Source organism: Oncorhynchus nerka, linkage group LG24, assembly GCF_034236695.1.
Source record: "Oncorhynchus nerka isolate Pitt River linkage group LG24, Oner_Uvic_2.0, whole genome shotgun sequence".
Taxonomy (NCBI): Eukaryota; Metazoa; Chordata; class Actinopteri; order Salmoniformes; family Salmonidae; genus Oncorhynchus; species Oncorhynchus nerka.
This window is the reverse complement of record NC_088419.1, coordinates 25,458,030-25,475,430: the sequence shown is the minus strand read 5'-3', so window position 1 is coordinate 25,475,430 and position 17,401 is coordinate 25,458,030. Positions and strand designations below refer to the sequence as shown.

Below are 17,401 nucleotides of genomic sequence, written 5' to 3'. Positions count from 1 at the left end.
GACTCACCTCTTCAGGTTTAGGAGGGCCCAGGGGATGCCTGTGGGGGTTTTGAATGCAGGCAACAGCTTCTCTCCCAGTTCTATGGCCTTCCGCCTGAACACCTGCCAAAAAAACAGAGAGAGACTCATCAGCAAAAACAATCTCTTCATGTCATTCCGTCAATGTCTAAGAGGTGGTGACAGGGATCCTTGGACAATGGCCATAAAGCTCTTCCTGTCACATGGGCCTTTATTCTCACATGCAGCATGGCCCTGCTTCCTGTTAGAGAGTAGGGAAAGAAGAGGCTGTTTCCTGGTGTGTGTGTGTGTGTATGTGTGTGAGAGAGAGACAGAGAGAGTGAGAGCGCAAGGCAGAGAGGAACAGAGAGAGTGAGAGGAAAAGAAAGACAGGGAAAGAGACAGAGACCGGAAGAGTGAAACAGAGAGGGAGTGTTTAGGCCCGCTTCCTACACCAGGCTGATAAGAACTAATCAGATAAGAGCAGAGCAGAGCGTGGAGGCTCTGAGGCCTTCCTTCCCATCCTGCACTGCACTGCACTCTGCTCTGCTCTTCAATGCCGAGCTGCCTCACACCACCTCCCTCTCTATGCCTCCTTTCTTCCCACCATCACAGCCCTGGATATACATCTTATCAACCCCTTCAGATCAGGGACAGGAAAATGTCACCATGTCACGAGAGCTTTACATTAAATCATATACAATGACACCAATATACAATGACAGGTAAGGCATCAAAGGCACTTGTGCATCTTCCCGTCTATGTTGAGTCCTGAGAGGATTCTGTACTGTAGGAAATAGGAATACTCATGTAGAATAAATACATTCCCTATGAAGTATCCAGAAGTTTCTGTGAATGCACTCACTCTCGGGGAGATGCCCCAGTCAATAATCTGAATTTCATTCAGACATTTTGGCTCTCAGGAAAAGTGCTCTGTGTGCAGCTAAATGCAGCGTATGAGTGTCTGAATGAAATTCTGATTATTGGGATGTAACTACTGTAACTAACCGAGATAACAAAGCTGTACACATGATCGCATCTGTGTGTTCCATCATCACATGTTCCTGTACTAGTTTTGAAGTGACATGGAGCTGTCAGAGGAGGTCGTAAGACGCTGTGAAGAACAGGGAGTGTTGGTCTTGGATATGCGCGGAGACGTCTCCACGTAGCAACAATCCGGTGTGTCACTGCCTTCCGAGGGACCTGTGCCAAATGGCTTCATGCTAATCCAATTGTTGTGAAAATATGTTCTCTCCTCTATGAAGTATTAAAATGGCGTATGTCCAGCCTCTCAATAGTGGGGAATGTCTCACTAGTACCAAACGCCTGCACAAAGACGAGAGGGCACGAATGAATAAGGTAAAACAGCAACAGAGTCGGTCTGTTGAAAGTCATTTAATGGGGTCTTTTCAAAAAGCAGATGTAGATGATGTATAAAGAGTACAATCTCAAAGGCAGGAGCTGGTGGCCTTTCAAAAGAGGCATTCAGGAGCTGCGTAGGTACAGGGTGGTGCTGGACACCCGCTGAGACTAGTGCCCTACTCAAACAAACACGGCTAGGGCACTGTGCGTCAGCCACCAAATAATCTCCTGCTGTGCCCTTGGAGTCTCTGGACAAGGTCACCTGTTAACCTGTTCTACTAATAATCACAATGTCTCCCGCTGTGTCCTTGAAGCCTCTGGACAAGGTCACCAGTTAACCTGTTCTACTAATAATCACAATGTCTCCCGCTGTGCCCTTGAAGCCTCTGGACAAGGTCACCAGTTAACCTGTTCTACTAATAATCACAATGTCTCCCGCTGTGTCCTTGAAGCCTCTGGACAAGGTCACCAGTTAACCTGTTCTACTAATAATCACAATGTCTCCCGCTGTGTCCTTGGAGTCTCTGGACAAGGTCACCAGTTAACCTGTTCTACTAATAATCACAATGTCTCCCGCTGTGTCCTTGAAGCCTCTGGACAAGGTCACCAGTTAACCTGTTCTACTAATAATCACAATGTCTCCCGCTGTGTCCTTGAAGCCTCTGGACAAGGTCACCAGTTAACCTGTTCTACTAATAATCACAATGTCTCCCGCTGTGTCCTTGAAGCCTCTGGACAAGGTCACCAGTTAACCTGTTCTACTAATAATCACAATGTCTCCCGCTGTGCCCTTGAAGCCTCTGGACAAGGTCACCAGTTAACCTGTTCTACTAATAATCGCAATGTCTCCCGCTGTGTCCTTGAAGCCTCTGGACAAGGTCACCAGTTAACCTGTTCTACTAAATCCACAGCGCTGTTCCTTCTGCCCGCCACTCCTCCCTCTGCTCTGTGATGAGGTGTTGGTTGTCTGTCTACCTCTCTCTCGCCACTCTGTCATTTATTACATTGGACTTTTATGGCTCAATTCTGAGGAGGTTATGAAAGTAATCTGGAGCTCCCGTGCCGTAAGTAGAGGACATCCACAAATCATCCCATCCCACCAGGGTTAGCACATACAGACAGGCCGAGACTGGAGATATCCTGTGTACCTACATCTCATCCAATTTGTGTGATTAATGCTTTTAATGATGCCAGGACGCTGGAGAATAAATAAACCAGAGCCCCACCTAGAGTCATCAAGCAAACTGTCAACAAGGTCTAATAAGCAATCAAATGATCTGCAACCCCAAACAACCGGGCCAGGCTGGATGGCAGATAATATTAGTAAATATTGATCATGATAATCATATTCCTCACTACAGTGAGTTTGAAGAATGACTTATCACTGATATGAGAAAATCAGCTTTGAAGTAGAACAGATGTTATACAGAAGACAAATACAGTAGCAGTTCTTTTTGCAGGTTTCCTGACACTGAGTAGGAATAAGGTAAACACTCATTTGGACGATTCAGGTCAAAGGAAACAAAGAAGGATGCAGTTCTGAAGATGGGGAGATGAAAGTAGTAAAAATACAACTTGCACACACCATATTTGTCCTCTACAAAGTCATTTAGGCAATAAGGACAAAGCAAGACAGAGACAGTGTGACACAAAGACAGAGAGGGTGTAGTTTGTACTACAGGACTATGTGCCCGTCACTGGAAGCCAGGCTAACGGCTCCTGTGCTGTGTGGCTCTGGGGAAGAGGACTGGACATGCCACTAAATAAGATGAATTACTTTGCTGGGCCGGGGGTGACTGGGCCGCCTTGCGGGACACAGCCCAAATTACTCCATGCGTCTGTGGGGAAGAACCAGACAGGGCACTGGCTCCTCCAATAGATCAACCCACACCCAGCGTTCCCCCATGGCCTAGCTGTCCCTGGATGAAGCCTGGCAGGGAGGGACTGGGGGATATAGGCCCAGTAGTTGGAACTCCAATCCCTTGACATGAAGCTCCAGGGAACACACATCACAGGTCACCAACAGGACTGAAAATGGCACTATGAAAATTCACTTCACCATGGCTACCATACCATAATATTTAGGTTAAATCTGAGAACTTACTGTACGTGCTTTCTACTGTAGCCATTGTGGATTCATATACATTGTATTTGAAAAGTATTCAGACCCCTTCACTTTTTTCCACATTTCAGCCTTATTCTAAAATTGATTCAATTGCCCCCCCCCATCAATATACACACTATATCCCATAATGACTGACAAAAACTGTTTTTTAGATTGTTTTCCCAAATGTATATAAAAACACTGAAATATCACACAAGTTTTCAGACCATTTCCTCAGTACTTTGTTGAAGCACCTTTGGCAGCGATTATAGTCTCGAGTCTTCTTGGGTATGACGCTACAAGCTTGGCACAGCTGTACTTGGGGAGTTTATCCCATTCTTCTCTGAAAATCCTTTCAAGCTCTGTCACAGCTATTTTCAGGTCTATCCAGAGATTTTCAAAATTGGGTACAAGACCGGACTCTGGCTGGGCCAGTCAAGGACATTCAGAGACTTGTCCAGAAGCCACTGTAGTTGTCTTGGATGTGTGCTTAGGGTCGTTGTCCTGTTGGAAGGTGAACCTTCGCCCCAGTCTGAGGTCCCGAGATCTCCTTTCATCTTTCCCTCGATCCTGACTAGTCTCTCAGCCCCTGCCACTGAAAAACATCCCCACAGCATGATGCTGCCACCGCCATGCTTCACTGTAGGGATGTATTGGCCAGGTGATGAGCGGTGCCAGGTTTCCTCCAGACGTGATGCTTGGCATTCAGGCCAAAGAGTTCAATCTTGTTTTCATCAGACCAGAGAATCTTGTTTCTCATGGTCTGAGAGTCCTTTAGGTGCCTTTTGGTAAACTCCAAGCAGGCTGTAATGTGTCTTTAACCTTCTGTCTTTAACCTTTCTCCCCCGAATGCTGAGTTTGGTCGGGCGGCCAGCTCTAGGAAGAGTCTTGGTGGTTCCAAACTTCTTCCATTTAAGAATGATGGAGGCCACTGTGTTCTTGGGGACCTTCAATGCTGCACACATTTTTTGGTACTCTTCCTCAGATCTGTGCCTCAACACAATCCTGTCTCGGAGCTCTACGGACAAATCCTTGGACCTCATGGCTTGGTTTTTGCTCTGACATGCATTGTCAACCGTGGCACCTTATATAGACAGGTGCGGTGCCTTTCCAAATCATGTCCAATCAATTGAATTTACCACAGGTGGACTCCATTCAAGTTGTAGAAACATCAAGGATGATCAATGGAAACAGGATGCACCGGAGCACAATTTCGAGTTTCATAGGAAAGGGTCTAAATACAAAAAAATCTGTTTACGCTTTGTCATTATGGGGTATTGTGTGTAGATTGATAAAATACTGTATATATTTAATCAATTTTAGGCTAAGGCTGCAACGTAACAAAATGTGGAAAAAGTCAAGACGTCTGAACACTTTCCGAATGCACAGTATAATACAATATGGAATACCGATAGATATTCAGAAGAATGTGGTGATATTAGGATGGCTTTTAAACCCCCATGATATCTCCAATCATCTCCATTGGTATGAGCTCAGTCCTGCAGATGTAAGCACAGGGTTTAGCTGTTTGTTTATTTGGAATCATTAGCTTCCTCAGAAGGAGCAGCTACTTTTTCTGGGGTCCACCAAAAACATGACAAGTAACAAAACACTGATCGACAAGTACAGTCACACAAATGTTAAATACAAATCAAATGTTATTTGTCACATGCACTGAATACAACAGGTGTAGACTTTAGTGAAATGATTACTTACAAGTCCTTTACCCAACAATGCAGTTTTAAGAAAAATAAGTGAAGAAAAATCTATTATTAAAGAGCAACAGTAAAATAACAGTAACGAGACTACATACATTTACATTTCATTTACATTTAAGTCATTTAGCAGACGCTCTTATCCAGAGCGACTTACAAATTGGTGCATTCACCTTATGACATCCAGTGGAACAGTAGTGCATCTAAATCTTTTAAGGGGGGGGGGGGGGGGGTGAGAGGGATTACTTTATCCTATCCTAGGTATTCCTTAAAGAGGTGGGGTTTCAGGTGTCTCCGGAAGGTGGTGATTGACTCCGCTGTCCTGGCGTCGTGAGGGAGTTTGTTCCACCATTGGGGGGCCAGAGCAGCGAACAGTTTTGACTGGGCTGAGCGGGAACTGTACTTCCTCAGGGGGCACCGGTACAGAGTCAATGTGAGGGGGCATAGGTTAGTCGAGGTAATATGTACATGCAGGTAGAGGTGGTAACTATGCATGGATAATAAACAGACAGTAGCAGCAGCGTAAAATTGGGGGGGGGACATTGACGACAATGCAAATGATCCTGGTAGCCATTTAATTAGCTGTTCAGGAGTCTTATGGTTCAGGGTAGAAGCTGTTAAAAGAAGCCTTTTGGACCTGGACTTGGCGCGCCGGTACCGCTTGCCGTGCGGTAGCAGAGAGAACAGTCTATGACTGGGGTGGCTGGAGTCTTTGACAAATATTAGGGCCTTCATCTGACACCGCCTGGTGTAGTGGTACTGGATGGCAGGAAGCAACGATTTACAAACAATAAAAATACAAATATATACAAACAATACAACAGCAAAAATGTGTGTGCGCACGCGTCCCCTCAGAGTCCCCACCGTTCCATGAGTTGTTGTTTAATCCATTTTTAAAGATCATTTAGGCTGTTTGAGTATTTGTATTTATTATGGATCTCCATTAGCTGCTGCCAAGGCTCTTGCTACTCTTCCTGGGGTCCAGCAAAATGAATGCATTTATGACATTTTTCTAACATTACAATACATTCATAACAGATTTCACAACACACTAAATGTGTGCCCTCAGTCCCCTACTCCACTACCACATATCTACAACACAAAATCCATGTGTACGTGTGTGTCTGTGTCTATGTTTGTGTTTCTTCCCAGTCCCCACTGCTCCATAAGGTGTATTTTTATATCTGCTTTTTAAAATCTGAATCTACTGCTTGCATTAGTTGCCTGATGTGGAATAGAGGTCCATGTAGACATGGCCCTACTGTATGTAGTACTGTGTGCCTCCCATAGTCTGTTCTGGACTTGGGGACTATGAAGAGACCTCTGGTGGCCTGCTGTCATGGGTGTCTGAGCTGTGTGCTAGTTGTTTAAACAGACACCTCGGGGCTTTCAACATGTCAATACCTCTCACAACTACAAGTAGTGATGAAGTCACCACACGACTGAACAGTAGTCCAGGTGTAACAGAACTAGAGCCTGTAGGACCTGCCTTGTTGGTAGTGCTGTTAAGAAGGTAGAGCAGTGCTTTATTATGGACAGACGTCTCCCCATCTTATCTGCTGTTTTTTCAATATGTTTTGACCATGACAGTTTAGTCACCTCAACTTGCTCAATTTAGACATGATTTATTACACAATTTAGGTGAGGTTTTGGGTTTATTGAATGATTTATCCCAAATACAATGCTTTTAGTTTTTTAAATATTTAGTACTAATTTATTCCTTGCCACCCATTCTGAAACTAACCGCATCTCTTTGTTAAGTCTTGCAGTAATTTCAATCGCTGTAGTAGATGATGTGTATAGTGTTGAGTGATCCGCATACATAGACACACTGACTTTACTGAAAGACAAAAATGAATGGGAACTTATTGGCACCGTACAAAACATATACACGATGTACAATACCACTCAAATGGACGTTGTTTCATTCAATACGTATTGCAAATGCCATATGGCAAATGCCAAGTGTCACACAGCAAAAATCCAATATATGGCGAGCGCGCTCCACTGTAAATTTTCATATTGCAAATGCACATCAAGTCAAGACCCAAGGGTCAAATTTTGACATTTTCAAAAACTTATCACCACCTTAAACATGCTTTTGTATGGAAGGGAGTTCCATGCGTTCCACGCGCTATAAAATTCTGCGTTGCTGTGAATTCGTTTTGGACTTAGAGACTGAAGAGACTGCTGTTGGCATGTCTTGTGGGGTATGTATGGGTGTCTGAGCTGAATGGTATTTGATTATACAGACAATCTGGAATTTCCACAGCAATACTTCTCATAAAAACTAGAAGAGAAGCAGTTAATCTCTCGTCAACCCTCAACCAGGAAAGACTGGCATTCATGTTGTTGATGTTAGTTCTGTATGTGCAGTTAAGGGAAAGATGTGCTTCTCTGTTTAGAGCCAGCAGTTGTCTTTTTTTGCTGCACTTGACTATATTACTGGACAGTAATCAAGATGGGACAAGACCACAACCTGAAAAAATAGTAAAGTTGATGTGTCAAAAATTTTATATTTATTTTTATAATAGACATACCCCTCCCCATCTTCATAACTTTTACAATATGACTTGACCATGATAATTTATCATCCAATGTTATACCTAAGAGTTTAGCTTCCTCAACTTGCTTACACCCTTTATGTACAACTCAAGTCAAGGTTTAGGTCTTAGAGAATGTTTTGAACCAAACACAATGTTTCAGTTTTAGATGTATTTAAGACCAGTATATTATTAAGCACTCATTCTGATACTGACAGGAAGCTCACTGGCTTTGGGTTCTGACAAGTAGAGTGTGGAATCAGCCGGCTTAAGGTTTCCATTAGAAGGTAACTGCTGGCTTTTGGCCACAAAATAATTTGTTAAAAAGCAGATAAATACAAATGTTGCCGACAAAATGACCGGGTGAAAAAAAATCCCATTGCAAAATAATGGTTTTCATTCATTTATGGAAATATCAGTCGACGTAAATACTTTTGACCGTCATGCTTATTTGTCTATAGGTTATTTTGCATGATTTAGTTAAATTAAATTGGCCTTTTGTGTATTGCTAGTCATGTGTCATATTTATCCAACACAACTATCACACACCCAGCACACAGAGCCTATTTTGAGAACTTCTCCTGCAGCTCCTCAGCTGGTTGCTGCTGGAATAAAACATGTGGCTCTATTATCCCATTCATTGTGCAACAATTCTAAATGCAGTCGTGTGTGCAAAACAGTTTTGGTGCACGATTAAAACGAGATAATATTTTTATTTCTCAACTGGTAATTGAAAGCGGGCCCCCCATTCACCATTCACGTGCAGGCAACAGGCTATCAGCGTGTCATCCACCACATAACAATGTGAGCTGGACATAGAATGCATTTTGAAAACATACTTAATAGGAAAAATCCGACTATGGAAACGTAGAGGCAATTATTTTATAAAGACTTCATAAGCGGCGCGTGAGTTTCCAGTTTGGGGAAGCTCATAGCCTATAGGCCAATGCAGCAGAAGGCCTATAACTTCCCTGCTCTTTCACACCGAGGATTAGGTATTATTGAGATTGTTGGAAAGATTTTTTAAATAGCTTACTGTAAGCAACTATAGCTTCAATATTTTATAATTCACAAAGGATGTTAAAAAAACACTTCATTAAGTGTTCACGCAGCAGGCCAGGTACTTCTATACATGCTCAGGCACACACCCTCCCTCAACATTACCAGGACAGGGGAAACAGACACATGCTCAGGCACACACCCTCCCTCAACATTATCAGGACAGGGGAAACAGACACATGCTCAGGCACACACCCTCCCTCAACATTACCAGGACAGGGGAAACAGACACATGCTCAGGCACACACCCTCCCTCAACATTATCATGACAGGGGAAACAGACACATGCTCAGGCACACACCCTCCCTCAACATTATCAGGACAGGGGAAACAGACACATGCTCAGGCACACACCCTCCCTCAACATGATCAGGACAGGGGAAACACACATGCTCAGGCACACACGCTCCTCAACATTATCAGGACAGGGAAACAGACACATGCTCAGGCACACACCCTCCCTCAACATTATCAGGCACACACCCTCCCTCAACATTACAGGGGAAACAGACACAACAGGACAGACACACAGACACATACCAGGACAGGGGAAACAGACACATGCTCAGGCACACACCCTCCCTCAACATTATCAGGACAGGGGAAACAGACACATGCTCAGGCACACACCCTCCCTCAACATTACCAGGACAGGGGAAACAGACACATGCTCAGGCACACACCCTCCCTCAACATGACAGGGGAAACAGACACATGCTCAGGCACACACGCTCCCTCAACATTATCAGGACAGGGGAAACAGACACATGCTCAGGCACACACCCTCCCTCAACATTATCAGGACAGGGAAACAGACACATGCTCAGGCACACACCCTCCCTCAACATTATCAGGACAGGGGAAACAGACACATGCTCAGGCTCAGAAACAGACACACAGGGGAAACAGACACATGCTCAGGCACACACCCTCCCTCAACATTATCAGGACAGGGAAACAGACACATGCTCAGGCACACACGCTCCCTCAACATTATCAGGACAGGGAAACAGACACATGCTCAGGCACACACAGGCACACCCTCCCTCAACATTATCAGGACAGGGGAAACAGACACATGCTCAGGCACACATCAGGACAGGACAGGGGAAACAGACACATGCTCAGGCACACACCCTCCCTCAACATTATCAGGACAGGGGAAACAGACACATGCTCAGGCACACACGCTCCTCAACATTATCAGGACAGGGGAAACAGACACATGCTCAGGCACACACCCTCCTCAACATTATCAGGACAGGGGAAACAGACACATGCTCAGGCACACCCTCCCTCAACATTACAGGGGAAACAGACACATGCTCAGGCACACACCCTCCCTCAACATACCAGGACAGGGGAAACAGACACATGCTCAGGCACACACCCTCCCTCAACATTATCAGGACAGGGGAAACAGACACATGCTCAGGCACACACCTCCCTCAACATGATCAGGACAGGGGAAACAGACACATGCTCAGGCACACACCCTCCCTCAACATTATCAGGACAGGGGAAACAGACACATGCTCAGGCACACACCCTCCCTCAACATGATCAGGACAGGGGAAACAGACACATGCTCAGGCACACACCCTCCCTCAACATTATCAGGACAGGGGAAACAGACACATGCTCAGGCACACACCCTCCCTCAACATTATCAGGACAGGGGAAACAGACACATGCTCAGGCACACACCCTCCCTCAACATTATCAGGACAGGGGAAACAGACACATGCTCAGGCACACACCCTCCCTCAACATTATCAGGACAGGGGAAACAGACACATGCTCAGGCACACACCCTCCCTCAACATTATCAGGACAGGGAAACAGACACATGCTCAGGCACACACCCTCCCTCAACATTATCAGGACAGGGAAACAGACACATGCTCAGGCACACACCCTCCCTCAACATTATCAGGACAGGGGAAACAGACACATGCTCAGGCACACACCCTCCCTCAACATTATCAGGACAGGGGAAACAGACACATGCTCAGGCACACACCCTCCCTCAACATTATCAGGACAGGGGAAACAGACACATGCTCAGGCACACACCCTCCCTCAACATTATCAGGACAGGGGAAACAGACACATGCTCAGGCACACACCCTCCCTCAACATGATCAGGACAGGGAAACAGACACATGCTCAGGCACACACCTCCCTCAACATTATCATGACAGGGAAACAGACACATGCTCAGGCACACACGCTCCCTCAACATTATCAGGACAGGGGAAACAGACACATGCTCAGGCACACACCCTCCCTCAACATTATCAGGACAGGGAAACAGACACATGCTCAGGCACACACCCTCCTCAACATGCTCAGGACAGGAAACAGACACATGCTCAGGCACACACCCTCCCTCAACATTACATGACAGGGGAAACAGACACATGCTCAGGCACACACCCTCCCTCAACATGATCAGGACAGGGGAAACAGAAACAGACAACATGCTCAGGCACACACCCTCCCTCAACATTATCAGGACAGGGGAAACAGACACATGCTCAGGCACACACCCTCCTCAACATGATCAGGACAGGGAAACAGACACATGCTCAGGCACACACCCTCCCTCAACATTATCAGGACAGGGGAAACAGACACATGCTCAGGCACACACCCTCCCTCAACATGATCAGGACAGGGGAAACAGACACATGCTCAGGCACACACCCTCCCTCAACATTATCAGGACAGGGGAAACAGACACATGCTCAGGCACACACCCTCCCTCAACATGACAGGGAAACAGACACATCAGGACAGGGGAAACAGACACATGCTCAGGCACACACCCTCCCTCAACATTACCAGGACAGGGGAAACAGACACATGCTCAGGCACACACCCTCCCTCAACATTATCAGGACAGGGGAAACAGACACATGCTCAGGCACACACCCTCCCTCAACATTATCAGGACAGGGGAAACAGACACATGCTCAGGCACACACGCTCCCTCAACATCAACAGGACAGGGAAACCAGACCAGACACTCGAGTTTTCCCCACCTCTTCCACAATAATTTGACCAAATTCAAAACAACAATACTTCTCTAACTATTAGATATTTTATACAAAAATATTATTGTTCAATGCTGTCATTTCACTTGAGTTTTTCCACTTTACTTTAAATATTGAAATGATTGCCAATATCGAAAGGTTTTGTTATAAATGACCCATCAATTTCAATGAACGATGGAGAGGAATGAGTTTTCTGCCCATGATATCAGAGCTAAGGATGACGATGCCTAGACAATAGCAATGTTTCCAGACTGGATCTTTTATTAGACAGAGTGGTCTGTCCGTCTTAAGATGCCATCTTGTGCTCAGCAAGCTAAAGCCTCAAACAGGGCCTGAAAAACTAATTGCTGGGAAAGAGCAGCTTTGTCCGATCTAATTGTGGTAAGCTGCACACACAGGAAAGAGGAGGTCAAATTGCATTACGAAATGAAACCCAGCAGGCTGTTAACCAGAGTGCACTGCCAGTTAACTTCCCCCTGACGGAGTGACTCATAGCAGTGCTGTCCTCCCTAAGGACTGAAGGGAACAACATTCAAAACAGGCCTCTGGACAGGGGCTTTCAGAAATGGCAAAATTCAGAAAGTCAGAAAGGAGTCCTCTGGCACTTTTTGCTGTGCCTAAGCACTGAAAAGATTGATTAAGCCATCGATTGGGCAGTGTCAGTGAAAGAACTCACCTGGTGTCCCCAGACATGAATGATCCACCTGATGATTGAAAAGTAACAAGACTGAAGCCTTTAAGATCAGGGGTTGGGCATCCTTGCTTTACTGTACTGCTGAGGTGCAGCTTTTTAATTCAGCAAAGAGCCTGAGGTGTGACTTGAGGGGCTCCTCTGGCCTCTCGGGAGGGGCTTCAAACTGCCCGCTGGGCATCACTCACCTCACATCGTAAATGACGACTCAGTCCTTTCTCCTCTCCTTAGTGAACGATTAAGCAGCTAGATAGAACCCCATTCCCTATTTCACCCCAATAAGTATTTATTTGAGGAATTGCGTTCCTATGCTTTAAGATTACTAGGTGCCATTTGTAGTTTGTGCCTCTCTGTTATGCCACCATTAATGAGGCTAACCACAGCAGATCACGCCCCGGGTGCAGGGGGAGACATTTTTGAAAGGACACTTCAAGGCAATTACCACACTCATTTGTAGGGATTTATCTTAAGTCAGCACTGTGTGCCTGCTATATGAGGGGCTGTAAGGCCCCTCTACTTCCCCCCTAGCTACTCATTACAACTAAGAATCCACAGCAGAGAGAGAGGCTGAGGGAAAGAGGGAGAGTGGGTTCGTGAGAGAAGGGTATTCTGTGGGAGGGAAAGTTTGAGAAAGAGAAAATGCCCTAGGGAGAGGGAGTGAGTGAGAGATGACATTAGAAAAGTAGAGAGAGATTCTGAGGGGCAGCAGTACATCCAAATGAGGTGACCTAGATCTTGTGTCCTTCTGTCGGTCTACTCAAAAACATTTGATGCATTTAACTCAAATAATGACTTCCATGACATTGATAAAATGAAGCCTGGTTCGTTCAAAGGTAGCTTTAATATGCTGAAACTGTACTTTTATATCCAAATGAGATGGGTAAAACGTTACAGTATGTCTGATATGCTAATGTTACCAGCTATCAATATTGTCTTGCAAGCTACATTTAGCTAATGTGTGTACGAACAACAAAATAAACCCTTTAATTGCCTGCACATGCTTGTGAATTGTTGCATTATTCAAGAGTGAAATATGGTTGGCTTGCATTATTCAAGAGTGTAGCTAGCTAATATGTTTTAGAAGAAAAGTTGCTTACATTGTTGAATAGCTTGCAATCCTACTGGCTAGTCAGTGGCTACTTTAATACTGATATTTAAGGTACATTTTTAGCTGCAGAGCAAGAATGCCACGTTGCCAGCCAGAAAGAAAGGCAAGGCAAGGATGGCATGTACATTTAAATGTTTATGTACATATTAAGCAAATTCAAAACCTCTCAAACGTTTGTCAATGAGAATAGCCTCAGAGGCCAGACGAGGTGCAGGAAAACTGACTTCTCTGCCACAAGCAAGATCCTTTGGCAGAGCTAACATATAGGCAGTGGAATGGGACTATCTGGTACTGGAGCGGATAGCCATGGCCTACTTAGCCGAGGAGCAACCATTTCCCCAATCTACTCTAAAGACCAAAAGGGCACATCAAGCTCTGACACAGCCTATCAACTGACCAGGGCCCAGATGTGTGGCTTAAGCTCAGTGCCATCCGACTTGGTTTTCACACTCTGGTCTATAAGCACACTTCAAGCAGTTTGAGAGAGAGAGCGAGAGGAGCGAGAGAGAGAGATGGAGGGAAGGAGGGAGGGATGTGGTATGTGTTGAAAGAGGCCTTAGATGAAGAGGGACCTCCGCTGAGAATGGACGAAAGGCGCGTAGAGGCAGACAAGGACGTCCATTCACACAGGAGCAGGAGGGCTTAGTGCTGAGAGCAATCAGGACCGGACAGACAGGAGGGAAAGGCTGAGCTGACGGGCTCTGCCTGGCTGCCTCTTTCAGCTCACACTTGGGAACCCTGGACTGCTTTAAACAACGGTTTCTCATCAGCTCCTCAGCAGTCCTCTTCAATACGGATTATTGTGCCTGAGAGCCTCAGAGCTGAACCCACTGAGCTGGGAGGAGGAGATGGCGGAAGAAGAGGAGGAGGGCTGTGGCCGACTAGAGTGATAAGCTGCTCCCAGCAGCCCCATTCCCAAAGTAATTTAGGCCTACGTAAGGCAGGGATGAGCTTGGATCTTCCTCATGTCTGAGAGGGAGGAGAGAAATAGTTGTGTCTATATGCCTGAACAAACTAGCCACAGTACTAAGATCTTCTCTCTTGTAAAAAAAACAAACAGAAGGCTCTCCCTGAGGGGGTAGATGATGGTAAACAACCAAACGGAAGAGAAGAGGAGAAAAAAGCCCTGGTGTTTTCTGGAGCCTAATCCTTCAGGGGTGGAACTGGCTCAAATCTGCTCAATGCGAGGCACCACTCGCACACAAGAACATAGTCCATAAATTGAAAACAGCAGTGAGGAGAGATCCTCTAAAAGCCTGGATTGATACCGATCCATGGAGGAGAGGACACTGATATTCCCCGGGCCCTGGCTCTCCAGCTCATGAAAGGCATGTGCTGGGGAGATCTGCCCTATACCAGAGAGTCCGACACAGGGTCTGTTACACCAGTCACGACACATATCACTTCCCTGTGTGTTCCTTATCAATTACACCTCAGTCACAAAATAGGCAAGAGAACGGGGGAGAAAACACCAAGCTCATTACCGTCCGTGAATTGCTAGCTTGTATTGATTGGAGTTTGTGCCTGGCAAAGTGCTGCCGTGACTTTCCAAGATAATTATGTTTCAGTCGTCAGTGCGTTTTCTTTAATTCATTCATTCTCTCTGTTAATGGCGGGGTGACTCTGAGAGGCACGCAATATAACATGGCATGCAGCCCGGAAATAAGAGATTTATTCAGGAGCCGAGCTAGCGGATGTCTTTATTGTCCCAGATAGGCTGGCTCCATTGTGTTGGCTAAGGCGGCGGTGGTGATGTGAGATGAGTGAGCAGATGCTAGGTGATAGAGGGGTTTTATCTGTGCATGATCCCATTGAACAACTCTTGCTGGGGCACGAGAGCTGCTGCATTAACTCGGGCATTAACTCAGGCATCCACACACACACCTGACAGATACAGTACAAAGGCACACACACGATTAACCGAGGGGAGAAATAGAAAATGAGAGGAAGAGATTGTAGAATAAGCTATAAAAACTGATCTAGCCGTCCATCATGGCTTTCACTGCACCATTGACCACACTAAACGTTATTGAAAATGAAATGAAAATAAGTGATGGGGGGGAGGGATCAATATTATTTTTGACAATATATAGTATCGTATCATTTTGACAATATAGCATAGCTTGTTCTCCATCTTATTTTTTAACTAGGGAGCCAATTTGTTTTCAGAACTTTTATTTCCTTGACTGATCAAAACCCTAAAAACTTTTCTCATGGCTCTCTCTTGTCCCTCTGCAGTCGACATATGGTGAGCAATATGTTTGGAACACTGAATCACAATAAAATCACAGTATCAAATCGCAACATTTGAATCATGAGAATCGCAAAACATTGTATCGGTACTGTGATAATATCATATTGCGAGGTCCCTGGCAATTCCCAGCCCTAATGAAAATGAGTATATTGTGCGTGTCTGTATGTAGGGAGTAGCTCAACATGAGCCGGGTCATGTCTGCCTGTGCTGCTATTCAGATGGAAATGAGTGACTGAGAGAGGGCACACTGCCTGATGGAGGGAGATACAGAGACAGAAAGAGAGCGAGGGAGCTAGAGAGCCAGATAGAGAACAAGAGATAGACCTCTTAGCTCTTGTGGCGTGAATGTTCTGTGTCCCACCAGGGACCACCTGTCAGGAGCGATAAAGCAGGTTGGATCAGAGGAACTGGGCAGTCAGACAGACAGACACACAGTTCCTGCAGATGGGAGGAGAGGAGAGGGAGAGGAGGAGAGGAAGAGGGGAGAGAGATAGAAAGAAAGAGTAAGAGAGCTAGATGGGGGAGAAAGATGAAGAGGGGGAGGGGCAGCATCATCGCTGGCTGTTGTTTGGCCGTCTTGGCGGGGCTCCATCAAACCAGCATGTGGGCGTCAGGCAGGCAGGCAGGCAGGCAGAGGACCGAGTGGGACAGCTCCTGTTGGCCCCTCTCACTACCAGCCTTGGAACCTTGATTATGGCATTGTGTTGGGGAACAGACGCACATGTGCTGCTGAAAGCCCTCTCCACCACATGGACACGAGGGCTCTGGCCCTGGTACTCTCCCTCCCTGATCACTACACTCCCAGAGGATATGTCAGCCAGCCAGCCAGCCTCTCTCTCAGCTAGATAGGCTCTAGGAGAGAAAACAGAACAAATAGCCTTCAATCCTTTCCTCCTGTAAGGCTTGTCTTGCACCATCCTCACAACATACAGGACCTCATACAAAGAGACTTACAACACCACCACCACCACCACAACAAAACGGGCGGGATAAAAGCTTCCTCCAATACCCTTAGTGGAGATGAGAAGATGGGTGTCAACGCAGCAGCTTACGGAGCGAGCACAAATGGCAGGCTGGGGGATTGCGATGCTGCAGACTGTACTAGGTTACAGCAGAGACGCTAGTCTGGGAGGTCACCACACCACCGCTCGCTAGCGCTCAGACACCCAGGTTGTTTCTCAATATGCATACTACCGTGCTCCACACTCTCATTCTCCAACGATGTTCTCCTGAGTATGTTCTTGTGAGGACAAGAGTGTAGAGAACACATAAAACATTACATTTGAGAAGCACTTGCACTCCCCCTACTCTATTACCTCACACTGCACCTCCCCATTCACTGAACCTTCTTCCAGCCAGGGCAATGACAACAATAGACAAAACAAGACATACAAAGCAAACATTTTACTTTAGAATTATCAGATAGATGTGAATCTTAATAATCTCGTTAGCCAGCTAGTTAAACAGGCAAAAATGACCTAAAACTAATGTTATGCAAGGTAGATGTCA

General features: G+C 45.8%; 1 protein-coding gene across 1 annotated transcript in view; it reads right to left on the bottom strand.

The window, feature by feature from the left end:
* The window catches only part of man1a1 (mannosidase, alpha, class 1A, member 1), a 202,888-nt gene that overhangs the window by 79,430 nt on the left and 106,057 nt on the right, over window positions 1–17,401 (bottom strand). The window contains exon 5 of the mRNA XM_029631305.2: window positions 8–102. Coding sequence (XP_029487165.1) covers window positions 8–102 — 95 coding nt within the window. The remainder of the gene's footprint in view (window positions 1–7; window positions 103–17,401) is intronic.